Genomic DNA, 24,430 nt, shown 5'->3' on the forward strand with positions numbered 1-24,430 from the left:
TTTTGTCAATTCCCATAGGCCCTTCTCAATGACGCAATCTGTTTAAATTTAAAAGGGGAATTTCGATTATAAAATAAATAAACAAACCTTTCTCATAAATGCCTGATTTCCCTGGAAACTGACAATATTATAGTGGTTAATAAAAAATGCAGTATCTAATAAGAAATTCAGTCTGCTTAGTACAAGCCTTTGACCAACTGATTGTAGGTTTAATTGTATCCTGAGGTGATACACCTGTATTAGTCATTCTGGTTTTGTAAATAGACTAAGGTGACACGATCACATGCACACAGCGTACCTTGGGACTTTGAAACATAGGCCCCACGAGATAAATACCAAGATGTGCGATATACAATAACAACTCATGTAATTAGGCAGGCAATTTACATTTTTAATATTACTTTTCTCACATGTCAAAAGCAATGTTTTGATCGGCGTATTAATTATGCGGGCGTCTGAAATTGAATGATCGTCACCATAATCATCGGCATCATCATAATTTCGTATGAATTTAAAATATAATTCAGCGTGAAAACTAAAATTGCATTGTCACACCACTCAAGACGCTCTTGGTTTCACGTAATTAAGTTCATGGATATATTTTTGTTCACTCTGCATAAGTGAAATATTACATTGGCAATGTTCCTTAAATGCTCCCTAATGAACAATAAACACCTGTTAATGCAAACAAGCTAACACGTGTCACTACTTATATATTCATTAATGAAAACACACATATATAAACCACACTATGGGTTTCGTTGTGGGATTAAATCGAAATAAAACGAGTTGATAAAAGTAGGCGGATGATAGCTCTCCCTGAAGATCAATCCAAAGAAAATGCACAATGTGAGCAGAGAAGCCAGAATGTGCCACGATGGAAACATTCCGAGTTAACTACACAGACTCCATGACAGCTCCATTATTAAGTTTGCCCTATCGTCATATTTGTAAAGCATCGTGTGATGCAAAACCAGCTCGATTATTGCCAGAAAGTTGATAGCTGGCGAGGCTCGAGGGAACAATTTCACACCAAAAAAACCCTTCAATTATTTATTAAGTAAAGCAAATTTCAGCCAAATATGTTTTTTCTTGGCAGCCACAATGATTGCTACGCAACTCTAAACGCCTACATCATTTTCACACCAATGGTTGCCAGATCCATTTCCTGAGAAATCGTCATTCCTTCACAAAATTATACGGGCCTTATATTTTTTTGTTGCACAACACTGGCCCATCTATCCCCCCCCGAGTCCAATATTAGCTGTTGATAAAATACTACGGTAATAACATTTGTGCAATTTTTTTCCTCATATATATAATATATATTATTCATGCATAGAAAGTTTCACAGTACTTAAACAGTCAAATTCACAGTGATTTCTTGCTCATCTGAGCATTGGCACGGTGGGAGCGAGTTTCTCAGTCATCTCTCTCATCCACATGGTGGGGGGGGGGGGGTGAGTCTACCACAAAGTGGTAGTTATTTTATCAACCCCAGAGAAGATGAGTGGAGTCAACTCCTGACCAAAATATGAATGCACAACTTTACGAATGTGAACCACTCGCCCTCCCACTGAGCCACTTGGCCAAGCTAATTTAAGCCGCTGTATTCAAGCAGTGGCATATTCCACGTGTGGTGATGAGAAGATTAAGCAGACTAATGCAATATATATATATATCATCTCGTGCTTAACAGAACCACATGAACGATTTATTGCCAGCTCAATTTATTTTTAAACAAATTACTTGAACACAAAAAAAATCTGCAAATTAATGTTTTAAGAACAAGGAATGCGGCTTACTGTGGTACTTTGGTATCTTTTTTATCGCTTCGTTGGGGCCTTTATTGCCCATAGAGTCGGGTTTAGATGCCCCGTTCCGCTTAACTTCATCTTTGCCAGAACTTTTACTCTGTTTGTGCATTCCACCCTCGAGTGATTTGAGTCTCTTGGCATGCTTGTTTCCTTTGAAGTGAGCAATGGCTTGAGTCTGGGGGAAAAAAAAAACAAAGACGCATGCACACACATCACTGAACACAATAAACATGCAGCTTGACCATCAAAAAAACATACGCAGAAGGACCACTTTTAAGTGCTCAGATTCACCAAGTTGTCTTTGCATTTAACCCACATAAAGCACACGGGGGAGTGAAGTGTGGATACTCATACTTCAGAATCAGAATCTTTATTTATCCTGGAAAAATCCAATGAGCTTTCAAGCAATTTTTCAAATAGGTACAGCAATACACCAAAAATGTGTCCGGTCAACGTAGAAGAGTAGACCCTCTAAATATCACTCGCGTGGAGGCCCTTCCTGCCAGCAGTGGCGTGAGCAAATAATTGACGGGATGCACCTTTACCGTTATTATTCATCATCATTATCAGCAGCAGCGATTCTCTATCCACTACTGGATGATGGGCTGCCCGGGTCGTGTGATGCCATGTTTATTCAACCTACTCAATGGTCTTCTATTTTCTTGCATAAATACCAATAATGTACAGCCCTTCATCAATATACTGCTGGATGAAGGTTGTTTGACCACACTTCACCATGCTGAGCGGATACATGTGGGTTAATTACGGAGGTTGGGAAAGATGGGGTGCCCAGGACTGTTTCAAATGTTACCTGCCACTGATTTTAGCCAGGGCCAGGAATCAAAAGGGCACCACGGTGGTGATATGTTAACTAGCTCGTGGGTTCGATCCCGACCCTGATGCCTGCATATTTGGACTTTGCATGTTCTCCTTGTGGTCGCGTGGATTTTTCTCCGGTTTATCCCTACACATTTAGAAACATGCATATAGAGTTTTAGGCTCCTATAAATTACCACGTGATAAGCCACTTCATTGAGATATCATTTGTGGCCGGGTCGCTTCTGAAAAAAAGCTATATCGCTCATCGGGCCTTACCTGCAAAATAAAGTGTCCATATATTAGGGGGGCACTCGCCAAATACTGCCTGTTTTTTTTTAATTTGTGCTCAGCCCATTTGAAGCAAGTAAAATGTACGGAGCTGAATATTAGCTTTGGGCACTGCGAGGCCATCCGTCATGTGACCATGACGGCAATGCTGCAGGGTGGGAAAGAATGTGGGGAGCGCAGAGAATGGGAGCTGCAACAGCAGCAGCAACAACAACCCTCACCAGGAACAAATGGTGAGACAGCAAGAAAGACAGAGACACAGGGAACCCGAAAGCAGTAGATATGTATGTATGTTGAACTTTTTTCGTCCCGTACGCAGCCAACCGTGCTAAACGGAGGTGCGGGGAAAGCAGTTCTAAGAAAATTGTTTCAAATCTAGATTTAAAAGTGAATAGCTCCAGTGGCTTCCTAATATTGGATGGAAGAGCATTCCAGACGGCTGCAGAAGCGCATTTGAAAGCGCGTGAAGCAGTGACCATCTTTGTGCAATGGCGAGCCAAAAGCCGTTGCGAGGATAGCAGCAGTTTGCATGATGGTTTATGCTCCTTGACGAGATCTGAAAGGTATTGTGGTTAATACTGGTAGGAACCTCCTGGTTACACCAGCCCACAGGGGATTATTGTGTCCGTCGTGCATCCAAAAATGGGAGGGGTGGGGCTGGGTGGAGAGGGGAGGGTGGGGAGGGGCTGGGTGAGGAGGGGAGGGTGGGGAGGGGCTGGGTGGGGAGGAGTGGGGCTGGGTGGGGCTGGGTGGGGAGGGGCTGGTCACCCCGTGGTGCCCTTATAAAACTCAACGTTTAACCTACTCACGCCGGCTTGTGCCCGCCCTCACAGTCGGCCATATTTGCGGAATACACCACGCCGCCGTTGACCCTGGCCATTGACCGAGCAACTCAACGTTCCTACCAGCTCCCTCCGCAGGAATGTGTTTTGTGGCAAGCACTTTGTGTGTAATGAGCGCGACCTTACAACGTTGAGAAACAAGACAGAGACACAGAGGCAAAAAGGAGAGAGACAGAAATACAGAGAGACAGGGAATCAGAAAAGGAAAAACACAGAGGGAGACGGAAGAGAAAGATGAGGGAGATAGAAAGATAGCAAGAGAGACAGGGAGATAGGGATAGAGAGCCATACAGAGGGAGACAGAGAGACAGAGAGAGAGAGAGGCAGATGGACACAAACACAAGGGGAGACAGTGATTTTTGGTCTATTGAAAATAACACGTTGACAAAAAAATACTACTCTGCTTCAATTTAAAATTCGCAGAATATTCAAGTAAATAATAAAGAGTGCTACTTGATGCGCCTCTACCATCTGCACTCACGTAAACGTGCAAGCACACCCACAGCGCACCCTGTACAAACAGATGTTACTGTATATGCGTAATGGCTGGTGGTTTAACACTCAAATTTACAAACACATTAAAAAAATCCCATCGAGATGAAAAATAAAAAATGGCATCAACGTCTTAAATAGTTGTACTGGATGCACGCTACGCTTATACTCGTGGCGAAATTCTTAATTCCTGTTGGTAGAGGCAACAACGATATACCATATTTCGATTTAAAGCTTTCGTGACTGCATGGTATATCATTCTTCTTGGTTATTTCGGTAAAGTCACGTAGAAGGGAAATAATAAAATAATGTATTATTATTCTTTCGGTAAAGTCACATAGAAGGGAAATAATAAATTATTTATTATTTCCCTTCTACGTAGACTGGAAATAATAAATATTTATTATTTCTCTTCTACATGACTTTACCGAAATAACCAAGAAGAACGATATACCATGCAGAGCATGAGAAATGGGTGACATGGCAGGAAGTGCTGTTTCCATCGAACGAGTGGGTGCGTGTCGGTGCGTCATGCGATGTCGGTGGAAGATGGGAAGGAAGGGGGGGGAAGGCATGTTTATGGTTTTACAAAACAAGCTCTGAAAATACTCAATTGAAATGTCAACCTGAAAGACAATAAGCAGAAGGAGAGATATTTGAAAAAAATGTGTAATAAAAAGAAAGAAATTCACACCACAGTAGTTTCAAAAGCAAACACATGCTGGCGTTGGGCAAGCAGTAGAGGGTTCATAAAGGAATTTCAAGATCAAGATATCATCAAGGCTAAAGCTGTTGATCCAACCACACTTGGCTAACTGGGTCTACTGTCTATCACAACCCAAAGCCGCTGCACTGTAGACACGTGACCTCTAAGATATGCCCCACAGTCTGGCCTTGGGTCTTCCCCCTTCATAATAAAAGGGGATTTTGTTGGGTTCGATCGTATGAATTTATTTTGTTTGCATTTGACTGCAAGTATTGTGGTTAATGTAAGCATGATTCCTTGCAAAAGGTGTCAGTTTTGTTGCCAGAAAAAAGGGGAAAACCCCTATTAGTATATTTTGGTACTGGCAAAGGAGGTCCCATGATGTAGCTGCTCACCCCGAGCTCTCATTACTCTGGTATTGCGTTGTCTTTGAACTGTGCGCCTTTTGGCGTCATCTGGTCGAACACCATATGAGACTAGGCTCTAAAGAAAGCTGTCTCTGGTGTGGACCAATCAGTTTCAAAGACAATGCATAAATGATCAGAGTATTGTTTTTTGTTTGCATTTGACTGCAAGTATTGTGGTTAATGTAAGCATGATTTCTTCCAAAAGGCGTCAGTTTTGTTGCCAGAAAAAAGGGGAAAAAACCCTATTAGTATGAAAGTAGTGTTAAACCTACCACCAAATTCCAGCTAGTTACTAGTTCAGCACAGTGGTGTGTTGGAGAGTATACCCACAGCATTTACAATTCGAGTACGACGTTGTGCTGGTGATTACAACAACCTGCTTTATCAGGCGATGAGCCAGAATTGTGAATAATTATTCCTGTCTCGGTCTTAAAAAACCTTCATTGTGGATTACATTGGTCGCGAAAGCTTATTTATTAAACGCAGTTTGCCTAATGGTTGCCGGACCCATGGAGACCACTCCAGTGCCTGCCTTGGGAACCGGCCATCTTCCATCCTGTCCTAGCCAGCACATCCTTTGATGCCCATTCGCATCTACAACACTCGCAATGCCACGTTCTCTTCAATAATTCTACGTTGCTTCTTACCCGGTCTTGCCATAAAATTCCTAACCTCGGTCTCAGACACATGTCCTTGAAATTCCAACAACTGATTTGCCATATGCTTAATTAAGGGCCAGCTCTGTGACTCATGCAGTCATACCAAAAAAACAGCACTTCCACCTCAAAATACCTAAATAGAAACAATGGGAGGAATTTAAGTCCACAAAATCGTGACCTCCTTATGCAACAATTCACGTGATGGAATACATTATTGTTTGAAACATTTATGGGGAATGCTAGCGCCTCCACCGGGGGCTTTCAGGGGTGATGTGACTCTTTTGCATGCAACAGGCACCTCCGAGTTGAACCTTGTCTGGCAGATGCTGCAGGAGTAGCTGTGTTTCCGGCGAGGTAAAATGGGTACTCCAAACGTGTGCGTGATGACCGCCTTTTGCACCGGGTCCACCTTTAACGAGAGAGAAACAGCACTCCAATGTGACGCCAAGATTACAGTGGCAGCGATTCTTTTTGTTGATATAATATATATCTTAATATTCCTCTTCCAAAATGTATCCTTAGTCTCATAGCATTGCACTGCAGAGCACTGGAAATTACATTGGGAGAAAAGACCAAAAAATACTTTTCAGACCATATTTTTACATCCTCATTTTTTCATATATATATACAGAAAGCAATTCAACGACAGGCTACTTTTTCAAAATTGCTTGATTGTCCATGGCAAGCATCATACATAACAACCAAGGTCACATGTCTTTCCCGCACTGTTACATTTCTTTCGAATGAACAGCTTTGTGCGGGGATCATGGGACAAAAGTAGTGCAATGCATTCTAACATTCAAGCGGTAAATAGAATTTTCGGATAGATTTAAGTCACGAAAATAAAAGAAAAACATTGCCACCAAATAGCACGAGGGACGGACAAGAAAAATAGGAGAACGTTGAATAACGTTTCGGCAAAAGTCAAGACACACTGCTTCACCTTGAATTTTCGGAGCGAGATTTCATACAGAATACTTTGCAAGCTCCGTTGCCGCACATTGAGTGGCCAGTGGAATGTGTCGATCAATACCAGGACATTAACATCCCCTGATTTTTTTGTAGAGGCCACGAGCAATGAACACGACCGACCAACGAAAACCCCCCAAAAAAAAATCCCCACTGCACTCATCAAACATGTTTCCCACCCGCATAATTTTCCAAGAGTAATATCCAAGCGGAGCGATGCAAACATTCCTGATTGATTACTTTTAATTGCTTTCGCTATTCTGCATTGCATAAAAGCACATGCGTGGGAATATTTGTTTTTAAGATGCGTGATCTCTGCAATAATTTTAGTTTAATCGAAGCAAGTAGCCTCCTCATCACTTGCACAATTTTTACGCCATGCAGCGAAATAACTGGAATGGTCTGTGCGCATGAGGTGCAATGAAAAGCCACCTCCCTTTTGAGTTGTGCGAAATACGGACCACTCCTGTTTCTGTTCAGTCTAATGGATTATAGCCCAATCTATAACCTTTTGTCTGATGGCCTCTGCACCATGATTCTACATAAACATAGCGTAGTTCTTATTTCCAGGTTTGCACCAGAGGACCTTATGCAATCTGACTGCATCATACAAAGCCGTCAGGACTCCTGAAGACAGATTTCCATGGAGCGCTTTCAGAACAATGAAAATGAATGCTATTATTAATCCTTACACAAGTCCATGAGTAAAATGTCAACATAGGTAGCTTTAAATTTTTGTAATTTGCGGGTGTAATTTTCTACACGAAAAATAATCCGGGTATCAATTACAACCACCTTTCATGGCAAATGTCTGAGCAATTTGAATAATTTTGCAAGCGGAAGAATGTAACTAGGCGCAGCTTCTTATAGGTGCATTGGTATGTGATGCATCTTGACGTTTCTAAAAGTAATGTGGCAAGGCTTGTTAAGTTAGGCGGAATGGATACTGCAGTTCATTCTAAAATGTTTGCTCAACTGTCCATATATTTTTGAACAAAGGTTAGAATATCACGCAAACTACTTGTGTTTTGTGGTGGAGGGTCTTGAGATGCATTTCTGTGTAGATGCTATATATTCACATTTTACTGTATTATACAGTGATCCACATACACAAAGGCCCCACTTACACAAGTGGGACCTTTGTGTATGCTCGGGCCAAGTGCTGTTTACAACGCAGCGGTGTGGCCTGACCACTGCGCCGAGAACCTCTTTGACCGATTCAACTGTTCTTCTTGGTTCTTTCGGTAAAGTCACGTAGAATGGAAATAATAAAATAATAAAAATAAAACATAATAAAATAATTCTCACGACGTATCGGCCACAACGCAAGCAGCCGTCCTCAGGTGGAGAACAGGTCTGAGGACGGCTGCTTGCGTTGTGGCCGAAACGTCGTGAGAATTATTTTATTATGTTTTATTTTTATTATTTTATTATTTCCATTCTACGTGACTTTACCGAAAGAACCAAGAAGATTAATCCCTGCAGTCACGAAAGCTTTAGATCGAAATATTCAACTCTTGACAATTATTAACATCGAAATGGTATCTGAATCTGCCTTAGGGCTTCCCTAGGCCATTCGTGGAAACTCGAGGCGTAGATTAATTTTTTATGTTAGCATGACAATTCCCAGAGCTACAATTGATGAAAATTGAGTGAAAAAAAAACAACAATTTTTTTTACGGCGTTTTTGTTCTTGTTGTGCAGTCCTTGATGACCTGGCCCAGACCATCAACTTGTCAAATTGATAACTTGGTTTGAATCAAGGTGCTCTTGAAATAATGTAGAAGTACCTTTCGGAAATTTGTATGTAATAACGAGAGACAGGGTTGCCAGTGTTGTCAGAAGAATAACTTTTGGATCCAAACTCAGCATCTCAGCGGTGCCAGCTCAGTGTGGCCTGACATTTATATTTTCAACGTCATTTTTATTTTTCCCCTCGGAGCCAGGGTCATTTCACCGCGCATCAGTCATCTTCCTTCGTGTGTCTGTTTTGTATAAAATATTCCGACCACACGCCACAAGAGGTGCACAACATCGTGTGACCTCTCACAAAAAAAGAGGAAACTTGCAAAATAAATACCTCATGGAATGAATTTACTATCAAATGTCTACCACTTGTGAAATAAGAAACGCTACCTGGGGCACCTCCTGGAAATTTGAGAACTTAGTTTGGCAAACAAAGATATATGATTAATTTTGGATAAAGGGACTAATTTTGAAAACCCAACAAGAATATACATTCCTAAGCCAATTAGTCAGAGCCTATCAGGATCAAATTGCTCAAATCATTAGGCGAACAAGTGTAAGGTGGAGTGTAGTTTTAAAACTGAATGTGATAATTAAAGGCAACATGCAAATGTGCCTGAGGAATAGCTTTTTAAAAGAGTGATTATCACCTTCGATGCAGGGCTTAATTTCTCATGGAATATTTTGCAGGGCACCCCAACAACTGGAGGGAAAGGGGGGGGGGGGCAGGGAAATATTTTCTGTAGCTCAGCCCCAGACAGCTCCGGTTGAAATTAAGCCCTGCTTCTACAACATATGGGTACAGAAACAAAGACTTTGGCAAATAAAATGGAGGGGTGAAAACTGGAAAGTGTCCAGAGGAACAGGGAGATATTCATGCTTGGAAACACACTGAGAGGCAAAGAGTGGAACACAACGAACAGAGAACAAACACGTATTGACAGATAAAGAAAATAAGTGGGCTTTGTCAAAATGTATTGCTTGAAGGCGTGATGGCTGATAGACCAGACTGGTTAAGGAATGGTATCCAAAAGAAAAAAATGCACCAGAGATGATGGTCACCATGGATGTGGATCAATGGGATTAGCTTTTGTGAAGAACTGAGATAGATTGTGGCATCACAAGGCCACGAGGGACGTTGACAGCATGGGGGTGCCTTCATCTAGCAGCAGATATGCGGTGGCTGATGATGATGGCAGTATTTGTAGCTCGTAGAGGAAGCAGCAACATCGAATACCGTGGACCACTGAAATCACAACTTGGTTTGAAACGTCTGCTGATCTTGAAGTGCAACTGAGACATAATCTTCCTTCTGACTTTGTCAAGGCTGCACAAAAAAAGCAGACATCTGATGTAAACCGCGATTCTCATACATATATTCGCGTAATTTGTATTTTCACGTGCTTAAGCACCAGGGGGAAAAGAGAGTGATTTATTAATTATAGAAAACTCCATGGAATGCCATTGTTTAAGTTTAACTGGATGGACATTAGGAGTGGACACATGGTTTGGGGTTAGTGGGTGTGAATTGGTTTAAGAAACGAACTCAGAATATTTAATCAATTACTTGTATTAAAGGAACAATGCACACACTGGGAATGCCTGCACATTTTAATTTCGAATAAGTTCAGAATCCATTCATTTGATTCTTAAAGGTGAAATGGCAGGTCCATATTCCAAACAATGGGCTCCATATTAGGTTCGAGGAGGTACCACTTAGCATAATAATCCAGATAAATTGAGTTCACTCCATTGCTCATGTCCCCAGAATGCCAAGCAGGAGAATGTGCCAAGGTCACATTAGTCAATTAGACGGAGCGGATTGAAATGAAAAAATGAAAGCCAGCATAGACCACACAACTTGATACAGCAAATCTGGCTGTGACGGTGATGACGAAGACTTGTGTTGCCTCCGAAACGTCGTGATTTTTTATTATTTGATTTTTTATTAATTTTTATTTCATTTTTTTTACCTACGTGACTTTACCGAAGTAATGAAAGCTTCAAATCTAGAATTGACTACACTATTGATGGAATGGGTTTTGTGAAGGAAGGCTTTTGATAATAATAAATAAAGGTTGTCGAGGTAACTATGAAGGATATTTTCGACGAAAACAGATACACGTCAAGGCGCCCTTCCCCCCTCCATCCCAGCTTAAATAGTCGCTCCAAGCCTGGAGTGTGTCATTCAGACTCTGTCTACTGCTCTCCACCTGAGGACGGCTGCTTGCGTTGTGGCCGAAACGTCATGAGAATTATTTCATTATTTATTATTTCTTTATTATTTCCATTCTACGTGACTTTACCGAAAGAACCAAGAAGATGAATCCCTGCAGTCACGAAAGCTTTAAATCGAAATTTAAACGTTCATATTTGTTTTTGTGCGTTGGGCGACGTGGCGGTCTCACGTGACTATTCTTGTCAATATCCCTCCGTCACCTGACGAGCTTGTCACCTCGACAAAGATATTGCCGACACGCACCAACGTATCAGTCAAATTGTGACCAACAAAGCGTCCTCCTCGCCAATGGTTTAGCATCGTTCCTAGCTTTATTTTGGTGATTTCGAAAAGTGTATTGGTTTGGCCATGTTTGTTTGTTGCAGTACAGAGTTAGACTGATGGCCTTCATCTAAGTTGTCTTGTGGTTGTTGTTGGTTGTTTGACTTGCATCCCACTGGGATTTTTGCACACAGCGTTGGTGTACGGTGATTTTTTTCTGCAATATTTTGCTATCTTTTCTTGGATTTTCTGTTTGCACTTAGTCACATAGTCACTTTAAGATGTTTTTTGTTCTTGTTTTTTGTTTGTTGCGGTTGCACCCGATTCAAGAGCCGAATGGCTCACAGGGCTATACCTAATAAATGAACTTGAACTTGAATGTGACATCGACACGCGATCACGACGTTTTTACTCAAATTGCTTTGCGCTTCATCAGGTAGTGAGCTCTGATATTGGGCTTCACCGCGTGGCAAGCGATCGGTTTTCTGAGATTGCTTTCAATTAATACGAGGGGTGAGAAGCAGTGGCACTGTGGTTGACACCAGACGACCCGAATTCATTTCTCAGCAATGGCTAACATTAGCAGGTGGGTGACATCTAAACCACTCAACTTCGCCAACCCGCACTGCGACCAGCGTGGTGAAGTATAGTCAAACAATCCCCGTCTTCGTCCAACAGAGGATTGACTAAAAAATTAACCCGTAAAAACAAAGTTTTTCACTATAAATCCTTTATATGCGTGGCGTCTAGAGTCCTCTCGTCCTCTGGCTTGAGATGGCTGCCACCTATGGGTCAGATGATTGCCTGCCACCATTAAGCAATTGGTAATTAAATATAAAAAAAATTCCTAAAAAGTGTAAAGTTATGGAAAAAAAATTTCACGAAAATAAATTGTCACGCACAACGAGTCTGTGTGCAAAATGTCAGCTCGATTGGTGGACGGGAAGTGGGTTAAAAAACGACCGAAATATTTGCACGGTCGTAAGCGCGCAAGCAAGCAAGCAAGTGAACTTAATATAAAGGATTTAAAAAGAGGGCTGTATTTACAGTATACGTGTGTAATTGTCCCTTGTGACCCACAGCAGCCACTAGAGCCAAGAGAAATGACTATATTCACTCCAATAAATACAATTAGGCTTGAAAAACAATGCCAATTGTGACCACAAAATCACGAAAGGAGCGAAATGATGGAGGCTTAGTTGGTATATTGGCCACGCTTAGTTGATGACAGTGGCAGGCAACCGACGATGTTGGCAAAGATCACACTTGCAATAACGTTTAAATTCAACATCGAGATATCAAATGTAAGCAAACGTGGTGAAAGTGTCTGCAGTGGTGGTGGCATTGGCATAAACTTAGCAGTCTGCATAATGCGTCCATCACCCCGACAGCTCAGTGTGCCCTGCATCACCTTGCCAAATCCCTCCACCTCTTTCAAACCCCGAAATGCCTTGCCTCCAATCAGCTGACAAACGGCTCGCCTCCCTTTAGCCACCACAACGGAATCTTACGTTTCTCGCCCGCGACAATATATAAGTAGGAGATTTTACGTTTAGGTTAAGACCATTAAAAAATAAAACTTTTAATTTGATTAGATTTTTTTTCAGTATAATTATATATATAAAAAGCCGTTGCAGTGTTTAACTGGTCCATAAACACGAGGCTTCTAATTACCGTAAGCAGAATTTTACGTTGCTATAAAATGTATTGGGGTAATAGGGCTGCAGATAAAAGGTGTTTGCCTGCATTAGCCTTATACATATCATTCTTTAATCTTGGGGATAGCGCAGATATAACTCCACACTGCAGGTTGAATATGCGGGTTTTTTTCCATGCAGAAGCCTATACGGGTGTGCCTTGCTCAACGAACGAGAATTTAAAAACGAGAAATTTTTACCAATTTGTTCGCAAAACGAGCAAATTGCTCACACAGCGAGCGAAGACCGATCGATCAAATGTGTCCGGAAGCTGTTTGTCTACCAGCTCTCCTGTGTTTGTGTTTGTAATGTGCAGGAGGGGATCACGTGGTGGCACTGTTACTGGATGGGTGATGGAGGGGTGTGTGTGTGACGGAGGGTGGCGGCGCTAATTAATTTCAGACGCTGAGGATGGGCACCCGTAAGCCCTGTAGGTTCTCCACGTGTGTTAAGTGTTACATTTGATGTGTTATTACTTTCATTTAAAATAATAATCAGTATTTCTCACGTAAAAAAAAAACTTTCTCAAAAGCAGAACATCTTGGGGCTGAAACGTTGACTCGGCTTCTGATATGGGGGGCAGTGAGTACATGGGAAAACGACGATCGTTGAACGAGTTGTCGCTTACCGAGCACATTTTCGCAGAAGGATATCTCGCTCGTTAAGCGACACATGCCTCTACAGATATTTATAAGGTTTCTAAGGAGCACCAATAAATCAACAGCAGTATCCGGAGGCAGACTTTGAAAGGAAAACACGGTTTTGAGAGAACAACGGTTGCCACGGTGGCGAGATGTTAACTACCTCGCCTGATATGCAGCAGGTCGTGGGTTCGATCCCGACTCTGACGCCTGTATATTTGGAGTTTGCATTTTCTCCCAATGGTCGCGTGGTTTTCTTTGTCCTGGTCCTCCAGTTTTTCACTCCACATTGTGAAACATGCGTTTAGAGTATTTGTCTGCTATACATTTCCACGTGATAAGCCACTTATAATTGAGCTATCATTTGTGGCCAATAAAAAATAGTTTACGTTTAACTGTGATGTTTTCCAACTGCAGCAGCTCGTGGAGTTGACTGGTTTGTGCTGAAGATAAATTTGATTTGTCATCGCGCACAATTTCAAGGAACTCCGTGGCTTCTATATTTTCTCACAATTCCCATTAATCTGACAAAAAAAGTGTCTTCTGGTTGATAATTGTTTTTTACCCTTCTATCTGGCAACAGAACTGACACCTTTTTTACAAGGAGTCATGTTTGCATAGACCACAATACCTGCAGCCGTAATGCAAACAAAAAACATAACTCTGATAATATATGCACTGTCCTTGAAGTTGATTGGTCCACACCCGAGACAGCTTTTCTTAGAGCCTAGTCTCACATGGGTTGGACCAGATGACGCCAAAAGGCGCACAACTCAAAGACAATGCACCATCAGAGTATGAGAGCTCAGGGTAAGAATTTACACCATTGGAACCTCATTTGCCAGTCAAAAAATATGCTAATTGGTTTTTTACCCTTCTATCTGGCAACAAAACTGACACCAGTTTTGTTGCCAGATAGAAGGGTAGTAAATAATGCATTATGGGATATTTGAAAGTGAACACAGCACACCGGTGGACGTGTCTGTACATCCCAATGAGATGGTGTTGTGCAAATCGACTTAATGGTCATTTTGGGACTTGTCGAGAACAACTTAGCCTGCAAGATTATTGAATGCTTAGAACTGTTCGCAGGTCAGTTTAACAAGCATTCGAGTGAGATATTGCCGTGAGAATTTGAACATTAGACCCTAGAGTAATGAATGTGTTAAGATAGTGAAGTAAATGAAAGTGAAAAGGTAATTTGATTCAGTCTCAAGGTGTCCCTTTAACTTTTGTAAACAACACTTCCACGTGGGTACATTGCAACAAAAAAAGTCTATTAAGCGAGACGGGTGGGAGTAATTGACTAAACAGAACGCCGCGTAACGAGGGGTGTTCTTTTGGCAAGGTACGGCCCGAGCGACGGAGCTCAGAGTCTCCCTTGAATCTGTCACCATAACAAACATTTATCGCTGAATTAATTAAAAACTGGGGATTGCAATGCCCATACGAGCATCGACGAGACGACCATGCCCGTGCATCTCTCAGGGGCACACCTGAACCACACAAAGGATTCCCCCTGCAAGCGTAGATAGCGTTGACAGGTAAGGCCACCCTAAAATGTCGTGCAGTTCAATTCGCTGAGTGTGGATACAGATCCTGGCCAAGGGGATTCCTCTGACTTGTGTGATGATGTAAATCAGTGCTGTATGTTAATAGAATTGCGTAAATGTGTACTTTTTCATAATTAATATAAACTGTTCCCCAGAGATGAGCGATGCTTTCTCTAACAGCCCAAAGGAATATTTTTTTTTATCCCACCAGTCCTCAATTATGGCAGCATAAATAAGTCCAGGCCTCATTAATAATATTTTTTTTTTAAATGCCCACTCTTTGTGGTGTAATTAGTCTGTTGTGTACTATTAAAAGCCACATTCGTTTTGGTAAAATTTTAAACATTGCCTTCGGGGGATAGCATTGAATATGAAATGGAAAGGGACTTACTTCACCAGATATACAGTAGCCACCTCCCAGTTATGTAGATTATGCTCATAGCACGCCTAGCCTGGAGCTCCCTCGTGTTTAATTCCACCTTAAAAATCTCCAAGATGTCTCGCTGTCCAAATTAAAAACTCATTTCTTTAGAACTGCTCTTTGTGTTTGGTCTATTATCGTTCCCCCGCGCCTCTGATTAGCACGGTTGTCTACGTATGGTGCGAACGAAGTTCAACATACGTACGTACATACAAACATCTGAAAATGAACCACCGTTTTCATTCCGCCTAACTTAACAAACCGTGTCGCGATACTTTTAGCAACGTCAAGGTGCACCGCAAAGCAATGCACCGATATAAAAAAAAAGCTGCGCCGAGTTACATTTTTCAACGGACCGTTTTCTGAATTTTGATTTAAAGCTTTCGTGACTGCAGGGATTCATCTTCTTGGTTCTTTCGGTAAAGTTACGTATTTATGGGAAATCCAGGTATGTGATTAGTACTATTAGTACTTAGTACTAATCACATACCTGCATTTCCCATAAATATGCTAAATTCCTCTTGATATGCAAATTATTTTGTCAAGGCGCCCTTCCCCCCTTCCAACCCAGCTTAAATATACGCTCCAAGCGTGGTGGTGTCTCATTCAGACGCTGTCTCCCCGACAGACCTGGTCTTCACCTGAGGACGGCTGCTTGCGTTGTGGCCGAAACTTCGTGAGAATTGTATTTTATTATGTTTTATTTTTATTATTTTATTATTTCCCTTCTACGTGACGTTACCGAAAGAACCAAGAAGATGAATTCTGAATCATTCAGAGCTCCACGAGCAGGGAGCGAAACGTCGGACATCGGTGGCAAACGACACGCGGTTCAACACACCGGAGAAAAACCGACGCAGCAGCGTCACCTGAGATCCTGTTAGGAACACTAAGCACCAACATTGGATATAGACCGAAACAATACTCTAGAAAAGCTTGCAAAGTAATATTATAAATATTACGCAAATGTAAAATCGTACCTACGCCATTGGGAATAAAATGCGTTTGTTTTTGTTGTTAAAGGCATAAGTGGAGGAAAAGTTTGCAAGTATGCATGGGTCAAGTACAAAAAAAAGTCGAAATGATTTCTTGCTCAATTGAGCAAGTGGTGGAAATTCCACATTCCGATGGTGGGGGCGAATCAATACACAAGACAACCCACTGTAGACTTTTTGAGCAAGTGGTACTCATTTTATATACTCCAGAGGGATGATGGAATGAGTCAGCCTCCAACCAGGATTTTATCTCACGAGCCACTTGCTCTACCATTGAGCCACCTCGTCCGTTTTACAGCCCTCGACCATGTGCAAATGTGCGAGTGGCGAGAATAAACCAGCATATGATAATATAATGCAACCCTCCGTAGCCACACAAAGACTCCTCCATAATATAACAGCATAATATAACAGCGGTGCACAGTACAAAGAGATATTAAACGCGAGCGCTCCCTTGTATTCTCACCTCTATCTGATGCGCTAATGTCCATGTCAAAAGATTTAAAACATGGAAAATAAAAGCATCCGACCCAACCTATTGATCACGCAGGCACACTATAGCCAGCAGCGCTGCTCCCATTTAGTCTAGGAATTAATTATTCCTGGCACAAGAACTTTTTAACAATGTCATTCTTCAGATTCTGGAAAAAAAATACGCACTAATATCTATTTATCACATAAACCCTACTTATATATACGTGATGATTCAAAATTACCTCAAACGTAAAACTGCACATCAAAAACGGAGGAATGTGGAGTCTGCCTTCAATCGGAAAGTACGCTATACATCTAGAATGTTTAAAAACAATTCTTTTCGCCTGTGAAATTTCGATTTAAAGCTTTCGTGACTACAGGGATTCCTCTTCTTGGTTCTTTCGGTAAAGTCACGTAGAAGGGAAATAATAAAATAATAAAAAGAAAACATAATAAAATAAGACAGCGTTTGAATAGACACTGTCGTTCCGACAGACCTGTTCTTCACCTGAGGACGGCTGCTTGCGTTGTAGCCGAAACGTCGTGAGAATTGTATTTTATTATGTTTTATTTTTATTATTTTATTATTTCCCTTCTACGTGACTTTACCGAAAGAACCAAGAAGTTGTCGCCTGTGCTTAAACGTAGAGGTCGTGCCCATAACAAAATCCACAGAGGTCAACGCGCGTCGTCGCAGACAGAGCTCACACCGTACGCTACCACAACTGAGAGCCTGTCCACTTTCTGCAAGCCCTTTAATCCTGCCCTCCATCTGCACCAGCAGCGTAACTAGCGTGGGGCAGAGGCCGCAACCGGGTACCCGTACCCGATACCCGGCTACCCGTTTGCGACCCGGTGCGGCCGGGTACGGGTAGACCGTGAGTCACTGGTGAGTAACTGTTTGTCACTCATTTCCCAACGTCTTGTCTCTTCTCACAATTCAAGTTCCTAGAATCAACCCACCCGCGCCTGCAACATGGCTTCATCCCAGAGGTCGCAATCAGGTACCCGATACCCGTACCCTACCCGTACGCAGCCGGGTACGGGTACGGCCGGGTACGGGTACCCGTTTGCGACCCTGGTGCGGCCGGGTTCGGGTAAGAAATCAAAACCCGTTTGCGACCTCTGGCGTGGAGCCAGGGGGTATCTCTCCCCGGTGGCCAAAGCTACGAGTTGATGCTCTCCTTGACAACCGCCGTGAGATGTGTTTTGAGCAGCATTTGGGGCCCCATCTGACCGATTGCCGTACCCCCTGAGCTGACAATGCAGATCACTCTGCCACTCCTGGGCACCATTCCATTCTCGCGAAAGGTGGCGGTAATTTGTCCAGGAGCTAAATGCCAATGCCCGAGGCCTGCTCGCCACGACGAGAGAGCAACTTCAGTGGAGACTTCGTGTAGTTTTGCTATTCCTCCATTGAAGGGAGACTACGGTTGTGATTGATGTATTGTGCAGTCAGACAGAGGTGTAAGAGCAGATAATAATAATGTTGTTTTTCTCCCCCAAGTGTGAGACCCTTTTTAAAGAATCAAAACGTTTTGCTTTTTTAAACGACTGTATATTAGAACAACGTTTTTCTGGCTGGCTGGCTGCCTGCCTTTCTGGCAGATGTGCGTCACCACCACGCACATCTGCGTGATGACATCACCCGCATCCCATAGGGTTGAGCCCGGTTCGTATGTATGCATGTATGCTGAACTTCTTTTGCGCCGTACGTAGCCAACCGTGCTGATCGGAGGTGCGGTCCGTGCGTCGCAAATGTGCGGGCGGTGCTCGTAAAGAAAACCCACGAGTTTCTAAATCACAGTGCCTTGCTCGCGATTTTTGACGAGTGCTTTTGAAAAACTCATGCACCCTTCCCATAGTACTAAACAAGGCCCTGTTGCATACACGCATTTTTAGCCTAAGAGTCACCGTCTCTACGTTGAATTGCCCTCCAAATTGTATACAGTGACCCAGGTAAAGACAAAGTTGGGTCTGTAAGCAGCTGGATGGGATATAAATACTCGGGCCAGACATGTAGTAAAAAGGAGGTACATATGGAAAATAAACTCAAAACATTCGGCATTAACAGTGCCTTACAACAGGATAATATAGCAGGCAATTTTTTTGGAACAATGGCGCATTCCTCAGAATTGCTCTGAAGAACGGAAAATTAGCTCTCCAAACCACCAGCTCGAAAGAGCTGAATACGCGGACATTAGGCCATTTGCACCACGGATCCCAAACAGTTGAGAAGTGTGGCCGTCCCAACAACAGGCAGCAGTGAAGCAAAGACACCAACCGAGAGCAGATTCGTCCTCATCAGAACGCATCATCACAGGACAATCGTCAATGTTCACCGCTGCCTGATACGCCTCCGAGAGCCCCGTTTGTGGAGCTCATGTACACCACAATACCATGAGGGGCGAGTGGCTTTAGTCTGGTGAGCCATTCATCCAGTAGTAAATAAATCGTGGCTGACGGTGAGGATGATCGTTTATTTTCTGTTATTAGGCAGTGCGGACGACAAACACGTTGGCACATTTTGATTTGTGTGCTGTGCACCACTGCCAAAATAGTCCCTTAATATGTTATTGCAAAAGGAGTCAGCTGAGCAGGTCCCGTCAAGGATCGTGTATCTTGCTCTAGCAGGCGCAATTTCCCGAGCCATGCGTGCCCGGTGCACTGCAATTGAGTAGCTTGACACAATCCACCGACACTTGCAAACATGCCGCACATCTGACGGTCTTCCCTTCAGGCGCAACGTGAAAGCGTATACCATCATTTTACGTAGCAAATATAAAAAAATCAGGCAAAGTGACCTTTTCAGCCGAGATGGAAAATAGAACACTTGGATGTTGGAATAAACTGCGCTGAAGCCATTTCCACACCACTTGTGCGGCTCGCCTCAGTTTATTTCGGGTAAGACCCACAGAGCCAAGAAGGTCCATGATACGTCACCAGTAACACCTGCTGCCGAGTAATGCCTCCCCCATGGCCACCAGATGGGTCACGCAATTGACCGCAGATTAGAGCGTGGGTGTTTTCCGTCACCGTGTCAGACAACGCCCTGCGCAACCGCTTGATGAGACCACTTTCCAATGGTGTCGATGACCGTCGTTGCTGCTGTTGTCGTTGGACTATCCTTGTCTTGTGTGAGTAGCGAGTCGTGGTTTTATCGCAAAATAGTTTGACGATCAATTACAGATGGGATCAGCGGTACACGGCAGAGGTGTGGACTCGAGTCATGTGACTTGGACTCGAGTCAGACTCGAGTCATGAATTTGATGACTTCAGACTCGACTTGGACTTGCATAACAATGACTTTGTCCCACCTCTGAGGTGTGGACTCGAGTCATGTGACTTGGACTCGAGTCAGACTCGAGTCATGAATTTGATGACTTCAGACTCGACTTGGACTTGCATAACAATGACTTTGTCCCACCTCTGAGGTGTGGACTCGAGTCATGTGACTTGGACTCGAGTCAGACTCGAGTCATGAATTTGATGACTTCAGACTCGACTTGGAACTTGCATAACAATGACTTTGTCCCACCTCTGAGGTGTGGACTCGAGTCATGTGACTTGGACTCGAGTCAGACTCGAGTCATGAATTTGATGACTTCAGACTCGACTTGGACTTGCATAACAATGACTTTGTCCCACCTCTGGTACACGGGATGATGTAAGGGAGACGCCACGCGGTGTTTCTGCCCTCGTCTTGGAGTTTTCATCACTCAAACGTTCGTGTACGCGATTAAAATATTCCTTTAACGCGACACCGCCCATCCATTGGATCATTCACCGGTCAACAGAAACAGCTTTCATTGATTGGAATAACTTACCATCTCATGCCTTTCCTTCTATCATAATAATTTTTAAAAATGCTTGAATCTGCAACAATAACAGTATGGCCAAGCTTGGCAGTTCTTTACGTGGTGTCTCCTCTCTATCATCATCAGCAGCCATGGTCAATCCGTTGCTGGAAGAAGGCGTCCCAAAGCTGCCACCGAATATCACAATCCTGCTGTGCTGTAATCCACCTATCAACTGCACACATGCCCAGTGAATTGCTCCAACCCCGAGGTTACTGTCCTAGCCTCAATAAAATGTCCACGAATGTTATTCAAGTGTATTCTTATTTGGGAAACATATTATCCTTATGGCGGTACCCCAGGGTAGCAAATAATACAAAATTGCCGAGACAATTAAATATTTTATTTCTGGGACACTAGTTTTCCCCAGGGGTGTTACTTCACTTCCGCGACTGGGGTACCAATCAATCTGAAATCGGTGCCACTCCGCGATGTCGAAACGGAGCTAGGACGATTGCGCTGAAACTCTGAACGCTCGCACGCACCACGTGGTGCATCGTGTACAGCTCGTCGAGATGAGTCGATTGCCGCATCGCCGACCATCAACAAACTAAAAATGACTGCATCACGGAAATTATGCGAGAGCCGGGGTACTCTGGTAGCCCGGGGTACCACCATAAGGTTAATATGCCGCATTTTACTCACAATAATATTTTATTTGGTGATATTTCGGTAATGGTAATCATCTTTAAAATATTCTTCCCATAGTTGTAACTTACATTATTACCCGTGATGTGTTTCTCAATTTACGATTATTATTTTTTTACTCCAAATAATTTGCTGTACATTTGTGGGAGAGAGTAATCAACATGTCTCGAAAGCATCTCCTGATCCCATCGTCCTTTTTCTGTTACATTTTCATTAAGAGTCCTCGACAAAAAAAATAGTATTGGCAACATTCCACAAGGTCATCACAGGTCAAAAAACCAATATCACAATTGTTTCGTAAGCTAATTTTCAATACTGCTCTAGACACATTGTTTCTACAACTGCATGACTCATTTTCCCCAAGCTGCCATGCCACGGAAAACTTTACGCAGATGTTTTCATTGAGTTTTGACTAAAATGCAGTCACATACGTACTATTAATATCAGTGTGCGCAGTGTGCACTTTTAATCATTACCCACTTTTAAATACATCGTGGCGCTAGAAAGTTGATGCGCAATTTAAAGTGCCGACGCTGAAGGTGCTAATGCAAAAAAGTGTTTGAAAAATTATCTAATTATAAGAGTTCATTGTGAGAACCCACATTGACATATTACGCATATTTTCATTAAGTAAGATGTGATTCATTGCGATAGAGCCCATTTTTTGGATTATACAACATATTAATGAGATATGGTCAAGGTGGGGGAAGGAGGAATTGACAATATATGTCTCTCAAAAGGATGATTGAGCGTGGGCCACTCGTGAGTGACCGCGCGAGCGTGCGCGTGCGTAACAGAGATGATACAACGCAGGCGTGCAGCGCTTCGGCTCGACAAATCGTCGCGAACTCATAGTCGCGATAAAATTCCAAGATAAATTATCTCTCGTTGTCATTGCCTCGCTTTGTGTTCGTTTCTCTCTTTCACTTGTGTCATTCGCACGCATTTGTTTGCTCCATAACCCCTGTAGTCGGCCTCGGCTTACTGAGCGGTGGAGTGAGCACAGCTCACGATCGGGAGGTTGCGAGTAAAAAATCCTGGTTGGAAATCAACGCAGCCCATCATCTCCCCCCCACGGTTTAATAAATAAGTACCACTTTTTGTGGAAGTTAACGGTAGTCGTCCTATGGATTAAACTTACCCCCTGTCATAGGAATGTGGAATTTTCACCACTGCCTCATAGCTGTTAAAGAGTAAAGAAGCCGGACATCACTTTGATTAATCATCCAAGAGGTAAAGGCGCACAGTGCAGGAACCGTCAATAATATAATCTCAATCGCGCAATTCGACGCACGTGTTTGAATCAGAATAGATGTTTTTTTTTTCTGGCATATTCCGATGAGATATAAATCTCTTTTTCACAAATGTCCAGTAGGGGCAGGTCAGAACGTTACAACAACGAACAACACAAACACAAAACAGGAGTGCAAAGTATAGGAAAGGTAATCGAATAACTTAAAAAATATACAAAACAAAACGAAACAATTTTAGCGAGCGCGCGAAAATGTCTTTTCAATCCGCGAGTCAACGGACTCCGTTGCGCGCGCCTGGCACTCGAAGGTGTAAGCGGGACGCACATTGTTGTTGAGGTTGGCGAGGAGTGGGAAGTGCAGCAACGGATTGATATCCAGACCGGGCTGCAGAAGTCCAGTCGGGCCCCGCACCATCGCAGGAAGAATCCCTCCCGGGCAAGCATTGGCTGCACAAGACGGGGACAGATGGACGTGACAGACAGACACACACGCCACTTAGGCCGTAAGGTAAGACGTTTTACGTTTAATCCCGTTCCCATATATGGGGCACATAATTTATTTTTATTCTAATAAAAAGATCTATTGTTTTTGGGCGTGAAAATAAAAGTTCTCCATGTGTAATCCTGCAGTTTATTTTTTATCACTGTTTAAAGTTGGCAACAGTTCTTTCCTCGCGTAATCATATTTTGATCATCAGTGATGAGGCTTCGCGGAACAATCGTCTGACCAAGAACTTTTAACATAAAGTCGATAATGGTTTTGTCTATGAAAAAATTCATTTAAAAAGTAGTGCCCAGGTGTGGGAACGAAAATCATTTTCTAGCCACTTTTTCCTAGTTCACCTTATGGCCTAACTCTCAAAACTTCCTTTTCATTTTAAATGCGTCTTCATGGCCACTGCACTGCCGTGATTATCCAAGCCGGACATGTTCACCGCGCCCCTAAACCGCCCAATGCTCTGCGCATAAAACCAATCTAAGCTAATATTGCAACTCGGAGAGCCAGAAAGAACAGGTTTGATGTTGCGTATAATTGGCGGCTAGTAGCTCGGCTCAGAAGGAAGGGTTGGGAAGACGTGTTATTGTGATACAACGTGTAATGCGATTTGTTTTTATTGTCGGATTACGAGTGTAATACAGTTGAGTTCTGGTTGGCGGGGCGGGTGTCTAAATTATGCTTATGTCGTTAACCTGTAAAAATTATTCTGTAAAAAGAGGGCCGTGTGTTTTTGAAAGGGGGAAAATATGTCTCAAAATGTTCAAGACGAAGACTAAAAAATGTGTTCCATATTTCTCGATTTTTTGTTAAAACACGGACGCCTGATTTTAATTGACCATCCTATTTTAAGCCCCCTTTTTAACGGCATTGAAGGTATAGTGCTAAAATACGATCCCATAAACCCGTTTCTTGAAAAAAAAATGAACGACCTGAAACCCATTACTGCAACATTATCTTCCTGCATTTCCTTTGGCTTCCTCTTTTTTTGCAAGGCTGATCTTTTCTATTGGCAAACATGACATTTCCCCACTGTCTGCACGAGTAATTCCTGTAGGCATTTTGCTGCGGCGTTTAATTGCAAAAGTCAGGTTGCTTAACATGATGCTTCATATTTCACCTCGATTCGGCACTGTTTGATTTTTTTCACT

At 42.8% G+C, this 24,430-nt stretch overlaps 1 protein-coding gene across 4 annotated transcripts in view; it reads right to left on the minus strand.

Annotated features, from left to right (window-relative positions):
* Positions 1–24,430, minus strand: part of LOC133357337 (zinc finger protein 385D-like) — a 108,498-nt gene that overhangs the window by 8,682 nt on the left and 75,386 nt on the right. For all 4 annotated transcript variants that reach the window (XM_061575239.1, XM_061575248.1, XM_061575257.1 and 1 more), the window contains exons 3-5: positions 23,109–23,230; positions 6,329–6,439; positions 1,806–1,992 (exon numbers count right to left, since the gene is read on the minus strand). In XM_061575239.1, coding sequence (XP_061431223.1) covers positions 1,806–1,992; positions 6,329–6,439; positions 23,109–23,230 — 420 coding nt within the window. The remainder of the gene's footprint in view (positions 1–1,805; positions 1,993–6,328; positions 6,440–23,108; positions 23,231–24,430) is intronic.

This window comes from Lethenteron reissneri, chromosome 7 (genome assembly GCF_015708825.2).
Source record: "Lethenteron reissneri isolate LAM-NWPU_2019-01 chromosome 7, ASM1570882v1, whole genome shotgun sequence".
Lineage (NCBI taxonomy): Eukaryota > Metazoa > Chordata > Hyperoartia > Petromyzontiformes > Petromyzontidae > Lethenteron > Lethenteron reissneri.